This window comes from Larus michahellis, chromosome 4, assembly GCF_964199755.1.
Source record: "Larus michahellis chromosome 4, bLarMic1.1, whole genome shotgun sequence".
NCBI lineage: Eukaryota > Metazoa > Chordata > Aves > Charadriiformes > Laridae > Larus > Larus michahellis.
This window is the reverse complement of record NC_133899.1, coordinates 63,010,975-63,035,404: the sequence shown is the minus strand read 5'-3', so window position 1 is coordinate 63,035,404 and position 24,430 is coordinate 63,010,975. Positions and strand designations below refer to the sequence as shown.

General features: G+C 40.5%; 1 protein-coding gene across 7 annotated transcripts; it reads left to right on the top strand.

Moving 5' to 3' along the window:
• Positions 1-3: 3 nt before the first annotated feature.
• LOC141742561 (uncharacterized) lies at positions 4-22,541 on the top strand. 7 transcript variants are annotated; one of them, XM_074585146.1, is made up of 9 exons: positions 36-138; positions 3,019-3,120; positions 10,801-10,922; positions 12,025-12,163; positions 13,028-13,149; positions 14,890-15,000; positions 19,223-19,329; positions 20,731-20,821; positions 22,316-22,541. In XM_074585146.1, the coding sequence occupies exons 1-9, from the start codon at positions 42-44 to the stop codon at positions 22,430-22,432; spliced, it is 1,008 nt and encodes a 335-aa protein (XP_074441247.1). In that variant the 5' UTR covers positions 36-41; the 3' UTR covers positions 22,433-22,541. The 7 variants fall into 7 exon arrangements, with proteins under 7 accessions (XP_074441251.1, XP_074441250.1, XP_074441247.1 ...); XM_074585144.1 differs by having other exon boundaries at positions 36-306; XM_074585150.1 differs by lacking the exon at positions 3,019-3,120 and having other exon boundaries at positions 4-138; positions 13,028-13,104.
• The last annotated feature ends 1,889 nt before the right edge of the window (positions 22,542-24,430 follow it).

Here is a 24,430-nt window from a genome sequence, read left to right as displayed (position 1 = left end):
CGGAAGGAAGGCGGGAGGCGCCCCCCTGCGGCGGCGGCGCGATGGAGCTGGAGGCGGCGCGGCGGGCGGTGCTGGCCGCCGTGCGGGGCACGTGTGCCGCCGACCTGCCCCGCCTGCTGCACTGGATGCGCAACACCAGTAAGCGCGGCCCGGCCCGGTGCTGCTGCCCGGCAGCTGGCGGAGCCCCGCGGGCAGGCCCGGATGGCTGGGGGAGGCCCTGTGGGTGTAGCGGGCCTGAGGCGCGCTCCGCCCGGGAGAGCCGCTTTCGGCGTTGTGGCCTGGCTGCCCCGTCCCGTTACAGTGCTGGTACCGAGCGGGCCGGGGGCGTGCCCCCTCCTGGGGCCGGGCCGGCGGCGGGCCTGCGAGGCGCTGGGGGGGTGGTGGGACGTCCCCGGGCTTGGGCTCAGGGGAGCCGTGCCCGGGCTGGGGCGCTCCTCTCCCTGGGCCTGCGTTAGGTTCTGCCGGTGGCACAAGGCTGACAGGGCTCGCGCCGGTTATGGAGCCCCCTGGCCGGGGCGAGGGGGCTGCGGGGGAGCCGGCGGCCCAGCCGGCGTGGGTTGCGGTGCTCGCGAGGCAGGGCAGCCCGGCTGATGCCGCCCGCCCTCTCCGACGCCGAGGAGGGTGAGCCGTGCCTGAAGCCGCCCGTTTCCCGGCGGCCGCAGCCGGCAGCCTGTCCCGTCGGCCTGAGCCGGAGCTGACGGCAGGCCGGGGGTGGCGAGTGTCGCGGCAGAGGTACAAGTTGAGGGTGATTCTGCCGGCCGTGCCGCGGAGACGGGCGCCCCCGGCAGCAGAGCAGGGGACAGGCAGCTGGGGGGTGCCGTAACCTCAGACTCTCCAGCGTGGGAAGTCGGAGGTCATACGGAGGCACTCCGCTCCTGGCATGTCGAGGGATTTTTAGACGTTAGTCTTGTCTTGTACAACTTCACACGTGTTCACAGCCTTTCAGAAGCTTGGAAACAGCGGTTTGAGCTGATTTGCAAACACTCCTTTCCCCGCTTAATATCATCTTAACAGTTTTCTGTTTACTTTCATGTTTGTGCCTCAGTATAATTTCATCAACGTGCTGCAGTCAAGTGGCAATCAATCATGACAGATGAAGAAAGGAAGTGTGGGTCAGTGCACAAGCTGTTAATTTGCAACTGAACAAAAAGATGACAATGGGAAACCTGAATATAGGCAGTGCACCAAAGCTGTGGGCACGTAGTGCCATACTGAATAAACTGACTAAATGCTGCCTGATCTGTGGGTGTATTTGCATTTTGCTATTGCAGATAGGAATCTTGAAGGCCCTCCAAATCCTTTAGCCCACTCTCAGGCAGCCAATAAATGTGTATCCTGTTTATTAATCGTTGCCTGCTGGAACGGTAAATCCACTGCCTGGTGATCATGCGTTGGGTGGGAAAAAACTGTCACACAATACATTACTTCCCCAGGTCATGCCCTGTTGTGTTAGGGTTATTCTCGTTCAGGTCTTTTGCAGCACCTCTGCTTTAGGGTGGAAACATCTTCATGAGCAAACACATGAGGACTTGCACAGAGGTCAGCTCTGACACTTAGAAGTTGTACAGCTGTCCAGGTACTTAGAACTGCAAACTCACGGTTGCCCTGTGGTTTGCATCTCCCACGGCCACTCGGGGAGAAGGAGGAAAGATCCTTCTCTGGCTGAGTGGGCCCTCTGCTGGCATTGCGGGAGAGGAACCAGCTGGGAACGCAGTGCTTGCCCTCTTTGGTGGGCACGTAGCCCTCCCACCCCAACGGGTTCTTTCCTAGGAAAGACATTGCCAGATGTTTCAGAGCATCTGCAAGCCAGCCTTCACGATTAGAGCAGAGATGAGACTCCATAAGACTTGGAGGCTGAAGTTCAATGGAGGTAGTTAGTGTTAACTGTAACTAAGCATTCTAATTTTCCCTGTGTGTTTGTACACGTGTATAGATACACATGTATATGTCTACATATATGCCTGTACAGATGTAATGATAGAGCAATCTGCTATAAGCAATATTTCATTCCTTTTTGAGTCCTTTTCTGGATGCAGTAGCGTGTTCTGCTTGCTAAACGATGCTTGGGTTACTGTATCTTCCATCCAATATGCTCTAATTTAAAAATCTCATTGAATTTCATATGCAGTCACTCACAGTGCTTGTTCACTTAACATAAATCATTACGGCTCGTTCTACACTATGTTAGTTTGTGTGGTATGCATATATGGTTTTCTCAGCTTGCTGACTCCATTACAAATACAGTAAAGCACATGGGAACTTGCTTGAAAACTTGAAAACGCTTAACTGTTTCAATTAGGAAGCACCTACTTACTATTTTCTCCACTTTGATTCTATGATCATGCTTTACCTCTACCATAGGAGTTTTTAGCCAATGGCATAGTTCATGTAGACTTGCAAAAAGTCCGTCTCAATTAATAACTTTTAAAATTTTTCTTTTTACTCTTCATCATCTTAAAACTAACATGATTAACTTTGTAGTTGCCATTCTTTTTAGCTCATATGCTGCAGATCAGGGGACAGAAGTTGCATCTTTAGCGTTTTCTTACAGTTTGTGATTGTATTTTGCCAGATGCTGGTGCAGTATAAAGCTATAGGTAACTGTTTGTTCCCACATGTGTCATTTGGCACATGTGTGACTTCGGGTAATTTTATTCCACAGATTGCCACGTTTGTGGAGAAAATTAGAGCCTATAGAATTTGGTCTATATGCTACTGCTTGTAGAAGTTACCAGTTTCTGAAACTGTTGATTATGGTGTTCTAAGTAAAAGTATTCATGTTTCCCTAAGTTTTGTGCTTTCTTAAGGTGCTGCAGTCTCCCCCTCTAACATGCCTATATGTGTACATGTAGGTATATGGTAGAGAAGAGGGAATTAGAAAGCTTGGTGCCTATCTGTAAGAACTTTTCATTGTTACCTGATTAAGATGTGTTTCATTGCTTCTTTGAGCCATTAACCTCTTCATGTTTTTCTACTCTGCTTTTTCTGAATGGCTGTGTCCTTCTGGTTTATCTCCAGTTTTCTTTTTCTTCACCCTGAGCCGAATACAGGACTGGAGTAAAAAGAGATATCTCTCTCTCTCTCTCTCTCACTGGTTTTATTTTCCCGCAGCATTGAACAGTAAGTAAGCAGAGACATTTGTCCAGCAGGTCACATTCCTTTGCCCTTTTTGCAATTTCCGTAGAGTTGCAAATATTTTGGGTGATGTCCCCAACACAGCACTCTTGATGACAGTTCTCTCTGTTTTGTTTTTCTGAGCTGCATCTGTGGCTATATACTGACAGTAACTTTTACTGTGGTTTCCCTCCCCCCCCCCCCCCCCGAATGTTGCATTTGAGTAATTGTACTCCCCATTGTAACACCTAGATAGTGCTGTAATAATTAAAACTGGTTGGACAAAGGATAGTGAGGAGCTGGTACCTAGGTTGCTGCTGCTGTACCCTGAATACAGCTAGGGAATTTGGGATTCTCTCTGTGCAGAGAGAAAACAGTGTTATGGGAGATGCTAAAATAGTTACCAGATCTTTGTACGGCACAAAAATAAAAGCCTGGTCTTTGCAATACAGATGTAGGAAAGAAACAAGCCCCTGATGAGCAAAAGAAAGAGAGTTGTAGGGATGGGGAGATAATATTCTGAATGAAAAAAACTCTGAGCAAACAAGGATAGGATAAATGGAAACAAAAATGGCATCCTCACAGACAAGTTGTTTTTCTGTGGCGTGTGGGTTTCCACCCCACCTCCTACTGCCATCCTATTCCTGTTGCTGTCAAGATGTTGAGCTTATAGTTCCAGCTGAGGAGGACTGGGCATGATTCCACTGTTAGCTCTAGTCAGGCTTTTTTTCTCCCTCGCGCCTCTCTCTCAAGTAAAGTGTACGTGCAACCTCCGAGTAAAGCCCTGCATAAAGCAGTTGCCCTTTAGGATTAGTGTTGTCACAAAGACAGCCTTATTTATTAATTTAACTTGGTTGGTGCTTTCTGACTTGCATGCTGTATGCATGGAATGTGATTGAGAAACTTTTCCATGGAAGAGCCCAATTACTTTATAGTCAACAAGTTATCTTATCTAAAGTAAAGACTCTTATGCATGTGGAACTGAGAGAACATTGAACAGCTTCTCACTCTAATGATTTCTGACTAATCTTCCTTAGTAATTACGGGAATGTAAGTGTATGCAAGATGCTATTCATTTTCTTCTTTGTATGAATAAAATAACCAGTCATGCTTCTTTTTTTTTTTTTTTTTTTTTGGTATTGCGAATTTTAGAAATTCCAAATCTTTACGTATGATGGGAGAAGACGTTACTGTTTTAAGGCAGCTGCTTAGCAACACTGCTTCACTGTTTCGCAATCAGACAGCTCTTCCCACACACTGCAGTGAAATGTACGTCATTTCACGGTGACTTGCATTCCAGCTTTTCTTTTTAGTTAGTCTTAGATCTCAAAGAAAATGAAATAATAAGAGTTGGAAAGAATAACAGGAACCTTTGGTGTCTTAACTGAACTTTTTTATAATAGGATGATTAATGCTTTAATATCCTTGTGCAATAACCACGTTCCAGAAGTTCTGGCTAAGAAAACTTGGGTGAAGCCCAAGAGCTAATTCAAACCACTTGGGAAAACCCCCCTGAAGATCCCCTCCCAGTTGGGTCTCAGCATTTGATGTATAGCTTCTATATAAATGTGTGCATGGGCATATTCCCTCTCCCTCCTCCACTGCCCAAACTCATAAGAATTTTCAGTAGCAGGAGAAGTTGTATTTGGTAAGAATAGGTGCTGGAGAGGGTAAGCAGTGAAAGCAGAATTGATCAAGCTGTCTCTGTACATGAACAGAGATAACAGGAATCAGAGGAAGTAAATACAGGAATCCTAATTTCAAGTTTGAGGTTGAAGTCACCAAACCACTCAATTTACTGGCAACTACTGAACACTTTTGCTGTACTTAGAGCTTTAATGCAGATTACAAAAGTCTGTCTCTCAATTCATGTCAGTGAAGTACAGATAAGGTCACAAGAAGAACCTTTATGATTTTTCATGTACTGTCGCAGGGTCTAAGATAGATTAAAAAATATTTTTTTCATCAGAGCTAAAACTATTCTGATACTAGCTTTTACCTTTTTTATTCAGTCATGTAACAGTAAAATAAAAGAATCTTACAAACCTTTTCCATTCTGTGCATTTCATTAGAAACATTTAAATATAAAGCTAAGATTTCAAAGTCATGTACTGGTCTGAAGTACTGATTGTTCATACAGTGATGTATTTCTCAAAACAACTGTTGAATAATAAACAGTTGCAATTCCTCTAAGGGTAAACAACATATACTTAAGTACAAATTAATTTTTTTCTTGTGGATTCACTTGTACTGAGAGAAAACTAGCCTTTTAAGAAATTGGCATAGGATTCAGTCTTGTGACTTTAAAGTTGAGGGCAGTCAGTGCTCTAAGTCTGGACTTTTATCAGGCAGTGAGTGAGGGTATCTGAGAAAATTGACTTAATCGGGCCACGGTGGATGTGCTGCTTTAGTACCGTGTTCTGCATATGGAGAAGAAACTTCTCAACGTACTCTTAGGAACAGACCAAGTTTGTCCAGCTTTTTCTATTATGTATTTCTGTTGCGTATTCAATTATGTGCTTTTGTGTTCCCAGACCTCATAGTTAAAATTATCAGATGATGATTTTCACAAGGCAAGAATAGGAAATATTATAAGAAAAAACTTGACTCTCTTACAGGAAATGGTCTTTAATGTTTCCTTTCAGTACTATTGTCACTGCAGGTAGAACTGAAGTGGAATGAATCTCTATAAAAGGATGAAAGCGTGGGTTTCTGCAATGCAACAAGTATAGTAGGTAATTTTTTTGTGCGTGTAAAAAAGCAATTTACTGCAAGGCTTCATATCCATATTGATAGAAGTGATTTATCCAAGTAAAGTGTCCTTTCAGAAGAGATCAAAATAGCATTGCGGAGCCACATTAACTGGAATGTATTTCTTTGTTAAAATTATGCCATACCGAAAATCTTTTCCACTTCTCTGTTGTTTGGTAAACTAAAATGGGATGTTACCTGTAATTTGATGAATCACTGACTTTGGGAATTGGCATTAATTTACCTTGTTGTGACAAATGATACTGCTGCAAGAGGGGGCTCAAGAATACCAAATACTTCTAAATTGTTAGTCACTGAAACTTAATAGTGGTGGGGAAAACTAGTGATTGCAAAATAGCTGTGTGACTTACTTTGTTTAAAATTTAACTTTGTAGCTTCTTTCAATTTATGAATGTAAAAGACTTAAAGAACTAATAAAATAAGCTCTGATTACGTTCCTGTTAGAAAAAGCTGATTACTTTCTACCAATAGCTAAGTATGCTTAGGGATAGAAATAGTATTCAGAGTTCCTGAAGAAGTTGGTATACTGAGGTCACAGACTGCATCTCAAATTGTTTATCCAAAAAAGGAGATAGTAACATTTTAGAGATATGAGACTTCCTCCTTAACCTGTTTGTTCAGTATCATTAAACACACTGAATGATTAAATTAACCTTATACTAAGTAACATGGATGTTAATATTTGCTTTTAACTTCTGGGAGGCTGAATATATATCTAGAAAACCGTAAGGTGCTTGCTGTTGTGGTTGCCTTTGCTAAGTCCTCTTCTTTCCACGTGACATGTAATCTTCTGTTGTCATTTGGAAATCATATTGTTTGTCTTCAGTCATGTATTTCACAGTGCCAGGCTGTTTAGATGTTGGTGTAGCGGTGCTCTCTATCCGGTGTAAGGCTTAGTGATGTTTTCTTAGCTTGTGTTGTATTTGCCATGGAAAGGCTAAACAGCACCAGGGTGTTAACTTCGCTTTTTTCAATGTGTTAATTAAATGTTATAAATACGTGTTGAGTAGATCCAGTGGAACCGGTTTTTGAAGTAAAATACAAACACTATGCGCTCAGACTTCCTCCATAAACAAATGATTGTGATTCATCTTGCAGTATGTCATGAACTGTAAGGGTTCTTTCCTGGTTAGTTGTCTGTTCAATGAACACAGGGGTTGGCTTGCACACTCTCCATTTCATGTATGTAACAGGCACTGAAATGGTATCAAAAATAGTTTTCTATTTTGGTTTTTTCTTTGAAGATTCCTTGTGAGGTGATAGTGAGGTTCTCAAGAGCGAACAGTTTGTTAAACACAAGGGTGGAGTTGATAAAACTGTACCGGTCTGAGGCAGAAATGCCTATTTTCATATTTGGCACCTGTGTTCCATACTTGACGGTGATCCATAAATATTTACATACTGCAAAAGTAAATGAGTTATTGCGGTAGCTGTTGCTGTTTCTTTCTTTGACAGGAATGAGGCGACTCTCAGCATCTGAGTTCAGTCACAGGCCACACACGCAGGCGCGGAGCGTTGCATCCACAGCTTCTGCTGAAGCTGCCATTGTGTGTCACCTCGGAAGGAGTCTCTTCAGACCTCCTTCTCTTTTTCTGTTCCTGCATGCTTGTGCTATATGGTATTAACCGATAGTTGGGAAGGAGCGTTTTCATTCATCTATTTTTCAGTATCAGTATTTTCAACAGTTTTTCATTTGAGCTCCGTATGTGTTGTAAAATTTTCCTTAGGACCTGTTTCATACAGAGCATCCAGAAGAACTCTTCTGTGTCCTACTTGGTTTCATAAGAGCTCAGAGGGCCCCATGTAAGGCGGTCAGCGTTGTGACAAGTATTGTAGAAATGGGAGTCGAGGCAGGGAAGGGGTATTCTGGATTTGAAGAAGATGGATGTGCTACCTGTCTCCCACGGAAAGTATCCGTTTCTCCACTGTAGAGCTGGACACCGAATAGCCGGGAGGGCTGTCCACCGCGACTGCTGGCCAGAAAAGGTCACCCAGGCCATGAGGGAGCAGATCCTATTGACGCACCAGCTCTGGGAGAAAGGGAGCTGAAGTTCTGCATTTGCAGTGGGATGTGGCTGGCCTGGTGGTCTATGAACACTTCCTGCATTTCATTAAATGCTATATATGAATTTGATACTCTTAACAGGCAGTATAACAGCTGGATGAGCTCTCTTGCATAGTAATAGTATTGTTTTAAAGCATGTGCCAGATGTAGGGGCTTATTGCCCATAGGCACTGGTCTGTACAGCTGCTAATATCAGCTTTCTTCTCTCTCGTTCTGTCTGTAGCACAATTTTTCTCCTTCTCGTTTCCTCAGATCCACCTCACCAAACTGGCTCCTTTGTACTTTGAGGGCCTGTCACGGTGCTGATGGTCCCAGTTAAGCAAAAAGTTAAAAACAGTTAAACAGTTAAATTCCCTTCCCATAATCTCTGGGTTTACTTCTTGCTGTGTCACAACAGTAGAAATCTTCCCTGACCTCATCAGAAAAATCACTCGCCGCTGCTGGGGTGTTCATAGCGAATCTACAAGCTGTTGGATGGACCATGATGTTAACAGGAGATGGGCGCTCATTAGAGGTTTCAAATTAAAATGCTGACGAGCTGGAGCTGCCGCATTGCACCTGTTGTGTTGTTCCTGCTGCTGCTGCTGTTGCAGCTGCCGCCTCTATCCCTCCTGTGTTCCTCAGTGCAAAGTCTCCATCTCTTTAGGAGCTGAGGTTCTCGAGAGCTTAATTGTGAGCTCTTTGGAACAGCAAATTGTCTTCCTGCCATATAACAACTACCAATGGTACTGTGCTCATCAGGGCCTTGCAGCATTAGTGCTATACATTTAATAAATAATAAACCAAATATATGTTAAGGGAATCCAGGTGGTTTAAAGTTTCTGCTGCTTACTATGGGGGATTCAGGATTATCTGTTGGAGTCGGTTTCGGGACATGTTGCAAGAACCATTTACATTTATACTCTGAGAGTGTCTTGCACTAATGAATGAGGGTTTCTTTAATCATATTATTCTCACCGCAGTGCTTAAGCAAAAAGCATTTCAGAAGCATTTCACAGTTAAAAGTTTAGCTGGCCTCTGTTTCTTATACTAGCCTTAAAATTTCTCACTGTTTCTAGCATTGCCTGCGTTCCACAGGAAAGCTTAAGTATATTAGCATTGATAAACTTGTAGCGTGATTTTTAGATTTATTTTGAACCTGCTTGCCATCCAGCTTGTCTATACTAATGTTCCCACCTGGGACAGCAATGCTAACAAACATTAACTGGTTTTTTAACACCTCTAAAAGCTGTCAGGTCTTCTTTTGGTGAGTGATACAAGTGAAAAACACGCTCCCTACCCAATATGGTGGCAGTCTAAATAAAACAAGAAACAAACCAGAAGGGGTGGGGAAGAGACGACAAACATGTCTATTTTTAGACAAGAATCAATAGATGGGTTTGGTATATTTTTCAGGATTAGGTTTGTGGTTACTTTTTGTTGTGTGGGTTTTGTTTCTTTTACAGGTATGAAGTTTTGACCTGAGATGTGCCTTTTTGATTAGAACCAGTTCAGTGCCCTCAGAGCAGAGAGATGTCCGAACAAAAAGGAATTTCATCCAGTCCTCCTTCTGAGGAACACGTAATAGAAAAGGAACAGAGTACAGGCGTACAGCAGATCTCGTGTTGAATGTCAGTTAGGAACATCATACTCTGGCAAGAGAGCTAACATGAAACTGGGGTGTGTAAGCAGGATGTTGGCTGCAAGATGTGAAAAGAGAGTGCAAATAAACCTTTAGCTGGATTAATGTGTCTGGTTCTCAAAACTGCAGGTCATAAGGGATGAGAGAGTCCAGAAGATCCAAAAGGGAGTGAGGAGAATGATCAGACTCCTAGAAAAAATGCAGGAAAGGGCTGGATAGGTGGATCTTGTTTCTTCTGGAAAAGAAGGCTGATGGGACACATGATAAGTCTTCAAAGAACTAAAAAGTTGCTCAAGTTGCTGTATACAGGAGAGGAGCAAACGCCTCTATTTCCATCGCAAGTGGGACTGAGAGTACTGAGTTTAAATTGTGGCAGAGGAAATCTGGATCAGTTATTAAGAAAAGTATTCCTTTTTAATCGTAAGTGTAGTCAAGCACTGGAATACATTGCTAAGGGAGGTTGTGGAGTTTCCAGCATTAACAATCTTTTTTAAAAGAATAGTCTGGAGGAGTAGTGACTATTGATTCAGCTGTGGAAGAAGAAAGGATTGGTGACTTCCCAAGGATCCTTCGATCTTTTTTTTCTAGATGTCTTTAAAAAAAAAAAAAGGTGTTAAAGTAATGCAGGGATATCATGGAAAAATAGCAAGAATTTACAGTGTGGCTTTGCAAAAACTTACTGTTTTACATCCATTCCTATTTTCTTTCACATTTGAAATATTTTGATAGTTTTAAGTTGGGTAAAATGTATCGTAAGCTGAACTGTTGAACTGTGCATTATCCCTGATTTTTTGTAACCACTTTATTAGAAAGATGGTATGTATAAAAAGAAACTTGTATATAAAAAAAAAAAGCCTGCATTCAGGCAACTATGAGTTTTGTAATTTCTCCAATAGTTCAAAAACATCTTTGATGTTTTTATATCTTAAGCTGAAACAGTATCACTTTGGTGGCAGCCCAGACCATCATATGTGAGTTATAAGTTTATAAATATGAAAATAATTTGAGATTTCAAAAAAGCGCTACGTTTATTTTAAGTGGCAAAGTTATTACAATCCAAATCTGTCATTGGCTGGAAAAGCTAACAAAGGCTGAAAAATGCATTTCAAATAAAAACCTTATCCATCTGGTATTGTTTATGTCTTGCAACTGTATTGTACTGGTCATCACTTAGTCCACATGATCTGCATATGATTGTTCAGGGGTTTTTGTTTGTCTTGATTTATAGATGACTTTGATGAGCTTGTGGTGAGTAACAATGATGTTGTGCTCAAAAATATCGCTGAAGATTTGCGGAATCGTTTACCCATCGAGGCAATGTTTAATTCGGAACATCAAGCTGTTCAAAAAGTAAGCTCATTCTTATGGTCTCCTTTTGCTGAACCACATAATTTATTTGGGGACTTAATTGTAGTACTGGGGACTACAGTTTTAGTAGTAGTTCATAATAGAGAATGTGCGCTGGGTTGAGGTATAGAAAATCTCAGTTTGGTTCTCAGGTCTGTTGCTGCATGATCGCGTGACCCCAAGAAAGTTGCTTCATAGTTCTTAATACTTTGATCGTAAGTTATTTGGCATAGCTTTCATTCTGTGTGGTATGGCACCTGTCATAGCGATTCTTTAATGCTAGCTCCATAATGGGCTCTAGCAGCCCCCTTAACGAAAACAGAAATACAGGGCCAGTGTTTTGCTGTTGCCATAATGTGGGCAGCCCAGAAATGATTTCCAGCTCTTTTCAGGTTCTGATGGCTCAGAAAGAGGTGGGCTGTGAGTCCTGTGGGAGGGGAGAGCACCTTTTCTACTTGAGCTGTCAGTATAGGTGGAAAGTTAATGCGTTTCCCAGAAAAGTAGTGTGTGGCTCTTAAACGGGAAAAGTTGATTGGCCACATGCAGCAAGCCTGGGAGAGGGAGGAAAGAGGAGTAGGAGGATGAAGATTATACCCCTTGAAATGATGAGAAGGCAAGCATCCCAACTGGTATGCTTTTGATTGAAAATGACACCCGTGTTAATCAGGGGTGTTTCTAGATGGAGGCATAAGGCGTGAGGATGAAAATATTCAGACGGTTGAAGCTGAGAACCAAAATTGCCCCTTCTCCTACATTTAAGTTACATTCTCGTCATTAAAGTGACAGAGAAAAAGCTTCCTTTAGCCTCTGCCTCCTTTATAGCCGGGCAAGCACTAAGGAGACAAAATTCCCAGCAGGTCTCCTACTCAGCTGTTGAAACCAGCTTGCTTTCCTTTGTCAGCTTCCACTTCCTGGTTATTTCAGTGGAATTTGATGATCCAGTTTACGTGCAGCTTAATTTTGATTTGTAACTTTTGAGTAGGGAAAAACTTGGATCTCAGGGATTTTGGGAAGGGTAGGAGGGTGGGACAATTAACTGTGTAACAGCATAAGTGAAAATAAGAGACTTGGTTATGCCTTTCCTGGTTTTTGTTCCTCTTCTCAGATACACCAGCATCCACTGCCCATGATTCATGTTGATGCATTCCTTTATGATGATGATTTTGTTGATTCATTGTGTGAGGAGGGGAAAATGAGTAGGAGCTATTGCACAGAGTGTGGCTCATACAAGACTGCATCTTTAGGTAAGTGCTCTTTTGGGAACATGAAAAACAAATTCGGTTTAACTAAACTGGTTTGTGCAGTGACTCAGACGGACAACACAACATCTAGCTGATGGAGGACTTTGTCCAGACTGGTGTAGTACGCAGGCCAGAATTATTTCCCATAACCAATGGAAGGGGAGACTCCTACACACGTAAGTTGAATTAATTTGCAGTGTATGAGTGACCTTAGTTGCCCAAAAAAAACTGGGCAGGGAAGAGGCAGGGCTATGTACCACTGAAAAGGAAGATGCAAGAGGATGACAATACTGCAGGAGTGCATGCAGTAGCCTCAGTCTCCTCTCACATGCTGAAAAGCACTAGAAAGCACCATCTGCCTCAAAGCTTTTGTGTGGTGTGGTACAGATCAGTGCTGTTGCCAGTATAGCACAGACATTGAAGGAGGAACAGTTTATATGGAGAACATTCCGTTCCTTAAAACCTTGGAGTTGAAATTCAAGCTTTTAATATATCTGCCCGTAAAAAGGTTTGCATGAATTGTGTTGAGCCTTAGATACCGTGTTTCCTTTTTCACTTAAACGATTTCAAGTTACTGATCTTTGTATTCTTTAATATATATCACTGTGCAGAAAAAGGTAATTCAGTTTCATGAAGGATTTCAAAATTCTCCATGTAAGGGAAGGAATCCCCAGACTCGAGCCAGACTACTTGGCAGGCTACCTCCGATCTGCAAACCCTGGTTTTCCAGGGTCCCCAACACTAGTTCAGGCAAGAAACCGTACGGGTTTTCAGTGATGATAACTCTTCAGATGAATATTTCATTGGTTAATAACACAGTAGTTAGTACTGCCCACCCAACACCTTTGTTCTGTTCTTATTTCCCAGAGTTTATTTCGCATTCCTTTTCCCTCATGGAACTGAAGTTTCTTTATCAACATGTACTGCCTGACCTGACAGGAAAGGTAGTGGTTGACGTTGGCTCCAGGCTTGGTGCAGTGCTATTTGCGGTAACTTCCAGCACAGGAATTCCTATTTTATTACTGTTGCAAACATTTTTCCTCTTCTCTGACCGCCTACTCTCCTTACTCCATCTTGGACGGGTCATTCCGAGAGGCACCTCTGATCTGATTCTCTGAACAGTATAAGGTGCTGTTTACTAGCGATTTCAGTTCTTGTTCTGTTCCTCACAAGAGGGAATACAAAAGATCTTGCTTATGGAGAGGAAAAGTCTGTTGTCCAACAGAGTAGCATATTGCTGTCACACAAGCTGCTCTTTTGCTAGTTCCTGCTCTGTCTCTCCTTCGTAAGTAAGTTTGTCCTCTATGTCTTGACCATGTCTATATATAGCTTAGCTATGTTAAATTCCCTTATGAAGCTGACAAACTGTTAAATTATACAAAGGAAGACTTTGATATGAATTTGTCTCCAAAAACATATTGTCCTGCTCTGCATTTTAAAATGCACATAAAATAGTTCATCGAGAAACTTGAGTGCAATTTTGATTGCTTTTGGCATGGCTGGTGCAACATATGGCCAACAGCAATGCAAAACACACATTACAACTTTCTTAGAAAAGTCAATGGCTGTTTAGGGCTCAATCTTGGAAACGCTTGAGCATGTTATTTTGCTCATCTGAATAATCTAATTTTGGGACTACTCAAATGAGGAAAGTTACTCCCATTTGTAAATATTTGCAGCATTGGGTCCTTAAATGGTAACACTTCTGCTAGCCTGAATTTGTTTTAAAGGACTTAAATGCTTGTGTTGTTATAGTAGAAGATAGTCTCAAGATAAAGCAGAGGAAATGTTTTAAAAAAAGATTTCTCCTTTTTAATCGTACTCTTGGCTTGTATTGGAGGAGAGGTGACTTCACCTTCACAGGTTGCTTTTCTGCTTTCTGAGTTGAATGGTTTCAGAAAACTTTAATAGTTGGATTATAGTACATAGACACCTCAGATACTCTGTATCTTTAGCATTGTTTGTTTGCCTTTGCCATTGTTGGCAAAGTGTAATTATGGTGTTCAGTAGAGACAATGGCACTTAAAGCGCTGTCTTCATTAGGGCCCTGTAGGCTCAAGTATTTGTACTTTTTTTTTTCCCCCTAACATCTCCAGCAACTTTCCAAAATCTCAGTCTGAAACTGAAACCATTATTTTGGTCTTATTATAAAGAGATAATTTTTCTTTTTTCGTATGTACCTGTATGAAGCACCTGAAAATGGCAGTAATACAATACTCAGAGGTGCTGACAAAGAATCTGTACCAAAATATCCCATTATAGTACTGGTACGTTGTCCTCCATTTTTACTCACTTTGACTATATGTATGTCTCATTGTTTAGTTTTTTTCTCTTGCTATTTTCTTCTTCCATTCTCCCAAGAAACAAAAATATGCAGAGACTTTTCCTTTCACACTATTTTTGTAACTTGGTTTGTACTGCTTTTTTCCTTCTTAGACTATTTTCTATATATTTTGCAATTGAAGTGAGGTTGGAGCTTTCCTTTTCCTTTTATTATTTTGATGAGTCATTTTGGATCTTTTATTAAAATTTATGAGATGTAAGTGGGAATTGCCAAATCGGGGGCTTAGCTCTGAAAAATGTCACGTCCACTGAAAGACATTTCTCAACTTGCTGTTTTAAAATCCTTTCTTAATCTTAACCTATGTTTTATTTTTTCCATTTTAATTGAAATTTCTGAACTTGTTTTAAAGGCATCACAGTTACTAAATTTCCTTTTCCTAATGTAGGGTTATCTTTATAGCTCAGCATCCCAACTGTATGGAGTAGAAATGAATGCAGACTTTTGCCAGTTGCAAGAAATGATGGTTACAAAATACCAGTTCATTGACAGAATAAAGGTAACTAAATATCTGGTTTAGCGTATATATCTTTAACCACTGTAGGTATCCTGTTAATGTGAGCGGATGGTAATTCAGCATTCTGAGAAGTTGTTTCTGCCTTTGCTTGTTTTGGTCCTAAACAAAGGCTTTGCATTAGGGGGAAAAAAAATCTCATAGCAGAGAGGAAGAGGGAAATTATCAAAATATGATAACATGTGTTTAATCACTTAGCCTTTTTCATGAGTGGACTTACCTACTGGCTTACGCAAAACAGATAAATCTTAGCTGATGCTCCCAGTGAAATCAATGACATTATTGCCACTAACTTTTGCGAAACTGGGTGTATAAAGAGTGTCTGTAATGAGTAACAAAACTAAGTGTCTGTATTTCATTAACGCTAGCAGAAAAATGTTTGCAGGATTTGCAAATTTGCATCTAAGAACACCTAAAGGACTTACGGCTATTGGTATTTCTTTTCTTGGAATGTCAACGCATAGGTACCTTCCACAAACAAAATGAGTTTCAAATAATGTGCTATCATTATGGAAACCATTTCCCTAGTCCCATTATGGAAATAACTACTACTATTTTAATGAGGAAAAAAAAATTTTTTTTTTTTCCTTTCTGGGGAATACCAGTTATTTTGTTACCAGCAAAAGTTGGTAAGTAGAATATGCTGGGTAGAGTACAGACTTCAATCCTGTGTTGTGTGCATGTGCTCTTGAATGGAGTCACACAAACTGCTGGATGTGGTAATTTCTCGGGAATTAAAGTAACCAATTTTAAACTGGAAAGAAATAATAAACATGAAGTGTTTAATACAGGGTAAGCAGTATCATTGGGTTGCCCAGTTCAGTCCCAGTTGCTGCCAGTTTGTCCATAATCTTTGGTTTTTGCATATGTTTTGTGTTCATAACACCTTATTGTGATGAGTCTGAAAGTGCAGTTAGGAACTCTGTCAAGTTATTTCAGTGGAGCTGGAGATCTATATGCACACTTTTCAGCATTGTATATTCTTTATTATAAGCCTTTCTGTTTTTCCTTCACACCTTGTAATTCTGCTGAAGTATTCATTTCAGAGCATAAAGATAAGAAGATAGTATGTTTTCAAAGCAGTGCCTGGGGACTTAGCTATTTGAGTCTCATTAGACGCTAATTTCGTCACGTGACTCATGTTATCACACTGCTTTGAACATTTCAATCTTAGATTTTTATTTCACCCCCAAATGAATCCTCTCTAGAGATACATACCAGCTTGAAAAATAGTCAGAATCCAGTTGCTGATAATTTATGACACAAATTTGAAAAACTTTTAAGAGACCATCTTAAATAATAATTGTTTTTTCAGGACATTCTGAATTTTTATTAGAGTACATTCCCAAAGGACAGCAGTTGAGAATGACATCTTTAGTGACTAAATCTCTGAGTGAACCTTGTGTTTCTTTGCTCAGCATTTGGTTTGTTGAAGTACGTAGAAAGTTGCTCAGCATCATTTGCCATTTGAGCAAAGACTTAGATGCTGAGAGGAAAGTAAGCAAGCAGTTCAACAGATTTTAGGAAAGCTGAGACCTCAATTGAGAAATTGCCCATAATCATGAAAGGGAAAATCAACTGTTTTAAAATCAGTTGCTGCCCCCTCTGTTGTGCCAGCACACAGCCAAACAGGTCAGGGAAATGGTCCAGCTGAAAAAGAACGGAGCAAAAACAGTGATGTTTTGGCCGGAGCAATGCCTGGATCTGGCTCATGGTGCAGCCACACATGCTTATGTGGTCCTACATTCCCCAAGAGGAATGAGGATGTGTTTGGGAGAATGGGGTGCTTAGGTCGCTTTAGTCAGCATGGTCACCTGCTCTGTAAATGCAGGCTAATTTTAACTTAAGGTTTAAGTGTTATTCAAGTCAAGGAAACATCAACACATGTTCGAAGTTTCCCGGTAGTTTAGGCATCTTTCTGAGTTGAGGCTTAAAATATTAGGACTGCCATTAGTAGGCCATTAAGAAAGTTTAGTGCTAATTATGACTTCTTCTGGTGCAAGAAGTCTACTGGCGGAACAGTCCAGCAGTCACTTGTGTTTGGATTAAAGGTCTGCTGCTCAGTGGTTTTGTACAGAAATTCTGTAGGTTTGTTATTTTTGCCCCTTGAAAATAAGAGAGTAAAGTAAAATGTCTGTTTAGCCTCAGAAACAGTGATCCAAATCCCGCGTACAGTCTAGGCGAATCTGGGTTCCGATACGTGAGTTCTGGCAGATCTAGCTGAGGCATGTTTTGCCCTTTGCTGTCTGTCCTGCCCCACTGCAGGAGGCTGTCGCCTGTGTAACAGGCAGCAGTCAAGCCTGTATACATGATACCTCTACCACCCCAGTTTTATAGTCTTTCATTTTAATCTACAGTTAGTGGTGGCTTTATGCAGAGGACATGATTTGACAGCCAGGACCTGCTGTATTTAGGACTGCCGGTGGTGGCCTGACTGGTCTGTCTTCTTTCTCTGCTGGCTGAATGCTTGAACAATTTCTTAATCAGCTCCTGTACTGCTACAGTTTGCAGTGCGCTGTATCACTATCTTAGTTGTCCTAAAAAGCTTTAACTTTCATGAACTAGTGGATAAATAGTTCAGATGTCCACACACTAGAGGTGAAAATAGGAATTTGACCAGTCATTCTGACACCTAACTGTCCCTGTTTCTCAATGAGATGGAACCTTCAAATACTAACCTGCCAGTTCTGGGTAAGGTGAAGGAACACAGGTGCGTCCTTTCCACTCACTACAGGCAGTGGTGAAGAACTTGGCATGGTAATATGTTTAAGGAGATAAAGCTGTTTGTTTGTTTTACTGATTTGGAGCGCTTGCAGAGAACCCATGGAATATAGCTCTCAAAGATTAAGTGCTGTGATGCCTGATTTTTTTATGAACGGTAGAGTTTTCTTTCTGTTATTAGTGATATTGAAATATTTGGCTATAATTGCAATGGCTATAATGCATTCTGATAGCATGAACCAGAGTCATAAACTGCGGCAACTCATCATCTTTTCCACGCTTGAACGGTTACAAGTTGCAGGGGTGGTAGTATTTGTTTCCTCTGTTGATCAGAACTGCACAGTTTGCGTGTTAGTTATGAAGTAGAATACATAATTTACCTTCCCAAGAAGTACTGATATATTGCTAAGTGGGCAAAACATTTTTCAACATATAAGTGTTTTAATCTTTTATACTAACATTCAGCTTTTCTGTCAGAATTAAGAATTCCTTTTTACCTTGGTCCAATATTGAAAGGATTTGACAAAATGTGAAATGTTGAATCCATTAGGTTAGTATACTTCCAGCACAACCTAGTAATAGGTCACACAGGAAAGAAAAGAAGTTGTTCAGATTGCACTTTCAAAAAAAATTGTGGAATGCAAGTGATATTCAGATTGGCTTTCTTTCCCTTATCCCTTCAAAAGATGTTCCCATTTGTGTTTCTTCTCAGATTTAGGATGTGATGTATTTCTCCGTGTTTGAAAGGAAATTAAACACATCTTGTCAGAGTGTTAATGAGCGCTCAGATTCTCCTGTCACTATAATCTCACCTGTTTGAAAATGACACGATGTGCTAATATCCTTTCTGGTAGGTGAGGGTAGATGAAATCAAACCAGTTCCTGTGCTGACTGGAGAGGCAGCTGTTTAGTAAGGTAAAGCACTCGCTGTCCTCCAGTGCCACTGAGCATCCTGCCTTTCCAGCATTTCCAGTCTCAATATATGTCGTGAGAATTCAGCCATCAAACCTGGGTCTGTAGTGTCTTTTCTAGCTATAATCCTTCAGTAACCCACCGAGCCTGTGGTATGCCTTTTAATATCCTCAAAAAAGCTTTAGCTAGCTTAGCTCCTTTCCTGAAGTCAATGAGCATTTGTGATAAAATATAAGTAAGTGAAATGTAACAGCCATCGCATACATCATCTCCTCTTTTACGGCACACGGTGTTCTAGACTGAAAGCCAGAAGTAGTTTATTTCACTTAATGTAATGAATTGAGTATTTTAATTAGAGGAGATAAATCTAATTTTGATATTTTCATTTTTTAAAGCCTATTCTGGTTATTTACTTCAGTTTTATCTACTGTGACGCCAGTGAAATACCCAGTTTTGTGACTGGCTCAAAATGGTGGTAGCAGGTGCTGTATTAGGTTCACAGGCTTCATGGCTACTTGAAGGCTGTATTTGTCTCTTAAATTAATTTATGCCTTGTGAAATTTTTCTCCTTCAGGTGGTTCACGCAGACATCTGTACTGAGGCTTCACTTCTTCAGAAGGCTGATGTTGTTGTAATGAATAATGTCTTTGAATATTTTCTTGACAGACAGGAACAGGCCAGGTAAGCTATGTGTCCAAACAAGTAATCTATTTCTTTGGCAATGCGTGTGTAACCTTGGGAGTTATGGAAAACCTTAAGGTTGTGCTTTTTGAAGTCACATACATAAATTGCATAAGGAAATTGTTTTAAACTGCCTGCACTTAATTGTTATGCTTAACTGCTACAGTGTTACAGCAGTTGTTTGTTGTTAAACCCACTAAACACTGCTGCTTTGTTTACCCAAACCTTGCCCTGAATCCTTGCACTGATCAGTTAAAATAGTATCTTGCTGTTAAATGATCTGAAGTTACTATATCAGCATAAAGGTTAATCTTCAGAAAGAAGACAGGTCACTGACTTGTGGATGTCAGAGCATCAATACAGATGCACTGCAAAACATGGTTATTAAAGATATTTCTGTTATATCTTCATAACAATGCGGTAGCAAATAAGCGCGTGGCTAAGGTTCTCCTCTTTCAGGTACAAGACACTCGCAGATAAGCTTTTGCTAATCCAGCAGTATCAGTTTAAAAGGTAAATAACTTTACTGTCCGAAGTTACTGTGCCTTTAGAATGGGCAGTCAAAAAGAAAGGGTGCCTGTGTCTCCACCGTCCCAGCCAACCGTCTGATACTCGCTAACAGTTTCAGCTAAGGCTTGTCCTACTGGCCTTGATACCAGGTGGTAATGCCAAGCAGAGAGGCACAGAGTGGATGGGTGAAGGGTAGTGGGTGTTTCAAATGACCAGGAGATTTGTGTCCGGGCACATGACTGAGAATTCATTTGATTCTTCAAGAACTCAGGGGTAAATTCAACTCAGGTTGAATGTTGCATTAGTACCATGAAGACAAATGACATTTGAAGAATGCTGGAAATTAAATTCTTTTTAGTCTGAATTGCAGTGCTGTGAGAAATGATCTGACTTGCAAAATCAGAAAAAAAGAATGCTGGGGGCTATATTTAAATACTCTGATTGGTAATGTCTGAAGTATTTTGTTACGACTGCAAAGTATGTATGTAAAGAGCAGCTTGTTGTTAAGCTTAATAAATCAGAGCACTCAAGAGACTGGATTTTCTTCAAAACCAAAAGTTTAAAGGGACGAAATGTCAATATTTAATCCTAGTCCTAGCACCTAGTGAAGGTGTTGGCAGTACAGAATGACATGCCTGTATGTGTCAGAGTTAAAAAGTTACAAAATCTAACATTGTAAGACCATGTATTCCCTCTGTTTTTAATACAAAGCTCGATTTTGTTCATACGAAGATACTCGCTTAGATATTAATAGTGACTGATAAGCACGTGTAGCAAGTCTTTAAGCTTAGTCTACCTCTAGCCACTAAACTGTAAAAGTGTTATATTCATTTTATGTCAAATGTGGGTTTTTTCCTAAAAGTTGGTGACCTACTTTTAAATATGTTTCAGAGCTTGGGAATTTATTGCCTTTAATGTAAGGAAAAGAGGGTCCTTATTAGTGACAGTTCCAAGCCTTAAAGAATCGCTCTCAAAGCTCCAGGTAAGTTCCATCAGCCGGTTTTAGCCAACACATTTTGTCACTTTCTGTGAAAAGTGGCAGTTCTGTAGTTTGGGTTAACTGCTTGTGAGTATTTCTGTGAGGAAGGACGTGTAATTTTGTGCATAGATTAAAAGATGTAGGACTCTGGATTCTATTTCCAGGTCGACCACTGACACATCTTCCTGTACTTTGATTGTCCCCACTTGTCAAATGGAAATCCCGGCCTATACCAATAGGCTGCGTGAATCATTGTATTATCGTGTATTATTAACAATACCTTAGATGTGAGGTTAAAAAAACCCCACAAAATATTATCAAAGCCATATTATGATGTGAGTAAGTTTTGTGATAATCAAATCCACTTCCATCAGACTACTTCCAGGTATAGAGGCACAACCTCAGTAGTACAGACATATTTATAAACTTCTAAAGGCAAAACCTTGAAATTTTTTCCGTATTTAGTTCTACATTTGCACGTGGCCTTGAAACATGACAAACTGTTTTGTTAAGCTAGTGGGAGAAAGGAACATATTAAAGAAGAACCGTTCCTGAGGATGCTCGTGTCTTCTGACCTGTTGTCAGCACAGAAAATGACTCATAATACAGCAGTATGAGCTGGTAGAAGTACAGATTAGGGAGAGATGTGGTCTCCCAACTAGCCAAGTGATTACCATCAGGCGTCCTGGATCAGTGACATAGCTTTAAATTGCAGTTGGAAACAAACACGGCAACAGTGCATCTTTCAAAGGTGTTGAACACCCTGTGCTGCTGCTGCTGTTCCCTGAGTAGTAACCACTTCCGATGGACAACTTCTGCTCTGTGTCCATCTGCCGTAGGTCATCGGTAGATTACAGTTGTTAATGGGTATGATACCTAGACAAATTATGTGGGCTGCCTTTAGTTATGAAACAAAGCGCTGATCATACGTGACAAGGTTATTTATCAAGCGGCTTGCTCACCACAGTTGTCTGCTTTAGAGAAATCGAATCACTTGTTGCCGGTATGCTGATGGGTGAAATAGATCCTCAGTCCCAGGAGCAGCAATGGTGTCATTTGACTTTTTCTTGGAGCAGGCAGTAGTTACAGAGCAGCTGAGAAGCCCTTTGTAGCCTTAATACAATACTCCTTGGGTGTGAAACAAGAAAGTACCTGTGGTTCTTCCATGGTACAGTTAGCTGCTCTCTCAACGCTTCTGTCAAAATGTTGCCTTCTGATCAGGATGCTTGAGGCTTACACAGATGCATCTAGAGAAGCAGTTGTAACATGTTAGCAAAATATCTGGACTGTTGACTGAGATAAATTTTAAAAGTTATCTTTATTCTCTCCTATTTAAGTTAAATGGCATTTCCAGAAATTAATTTATTGTTGCTGCGTGAGTTGGAATGTCTAATCACTCTTACTATGTCTTGCCACCTTAATGTTGTACTGACCTTGGGACTCCTGCTATGTTTCTCAACATTGTATTAATTTAAGGACCTGTTTTCATTGTTTCAGACAAATATTCAGCTCAACCAATGGGTTGAAGAGATGCAGCTCAACTACGATGTGTATATGGAAAAGGATGTTGACAGAGAAGCACTTGAACAAATACATTTATACAGGATTCTCTAGTACCTGGAAAAATTTACCAGTATCCTTGTAATAACATATATTTTAGGTCTAAAAAGAATTGGGATTGATTTGTGTGAATAAATCAGGTCAAAATTCTTATTGTGATTAATCTGTGTCCTATCTGTGGTGTGTAATGAAAAAGAGTCATTTGAAACAGGTTTTCTTACGGAGGCATTCTGTCTCAAGAGAGTATATTGACTTTTAGCTAGGGGATATCCTTATGGTTTAATTTTTGCAGAAATGTTAGAAAGAGTGGCTACATACTGATGCTAAAAGAATTTTTGTTCTCTAGCATTATGCACTGCTAATGTTTGCTTAATATATAAAACCTAAGAACAGCAAATCATTATTAATGTGAATGATAAGAGTGCATTTAGCATAATGTTACCTACAAGCTGCAGTACATTAGAGTTTGCTGTTTTGTTTTGGTATAGACCATTTATTATTATCAGTAATAATATTTATTATTAACAGTATTATCTTTAATGTTCCTCCTATGGAATTTGTAGGTTTCCTTGCCAGGGTCTGCGTGATAACCAGAGCACCTACTGGCATCAGTTATGAGAAGCAAGTCCGTCCATTTAGTTAGTTGTCCTTCAGGTGGCTATTAATGTGAAATACCAAAAGGAGACGTTGAGAATTAATACAGCAAGTCCAAGACAACAGGACTCTGTTCCACTTCCTGCGCTTCTGCTGAGGATGGTAGGAAGTGTAATAAGGGGTTAAGAAGCTGAAAATTCTGAACAGGTGTCACGGCTTAGCAGAGGCTTGGTGGTGGCGTAAAACATTGGAAATTCGTAACAGAGCCTCCTCAGAGAGAAAAGATCCACATACGCCCACCACATTTATATATAGATTTTACGTTCTAAGGATGTGAAGCTTTTAGTCAGCTGAAGAACATTTCAGTTTTTAGCAAACATTAAACAATCCGAGTGCAAAAATATTAACTTCAGGAGTTTTGGACTAAGTGCGTTGTTAGTGTCTAAAAGTTTGCTGCATAACTTGCGTCTAGTGCAAATGGGAAAACTTTAAATTGGATTTCGGTCTTCAAATGATTTACAGGTCAGTGAAGTTGATAATATATGCTGTAAGCAAAAAGGAGCAGTGGCTATTAGGCACTCACTAACAGAGTAAGTAAACGGTACTGTAGAAAGGATAGTGAATTTTAAGAAGTCTTATTTTTCATGGTCTGTTTGGAGTGAAGGAGGATATTTTAACTTGAGTGATACTGAACTGCTGCCCAAATGCTGTGTTGAATCTATTCTTCATGTGTTTAAAAATGAACAAGGATGGAAAGCATTTCTTAAAATGTTTATTTTATTTAAGTACAATAACTGAACTGTTGATTACTTAATTGTCAATGAAACAAAAGCCCCTAGAAAAGGAACCTAGGAGAGGCTAAGCAACGGGGTGGAGGTAATGCAAAGCTAATACATATAACAAGGAGAGAATAAAAAATGAGAAAAGAAATGCATGTGCAATTCAGAATGAGGAAATGAGCACTGTAGTAATCAGTACAGTACAGTGGAAGCTGTGACTGAATTTGGAGTGTATAAATAGGCTGCTATAAAAGGAAACCTGAGTGGGTCTTAAAAAGCTACTTCATAACGTTACTATCATGTGAGAAGAAAACACCATTTTGTAATGTTGCTTGCTTCTTCCAGAGGTCCTGCAAGATCTCCCGAATCAATTGTCAGGACTTTTGGCTCACGATACTTGGTATAATCTGTGCCCTGCACCTTCTTTTGGTAATACGGGAACTTATAGCTTTCATTGCAGTTGCTTCCCCTCTTCATGCTGAGTCTTCAAATACTTTTTTTGGGTGTTGATCTCAGATAAAAAAAATTTCAATAGACTGGAGCACATCACCAGCATATTTAATGACATCTGTATCCTCTGACTCTGGAAATAGCATGCACGCATCTGGAGCTCATATGCAACAGAGGGTGCAACAGGGAAGCTCCCCTTGTCTTTTTTAGACATCAGGAGAAACTCAAG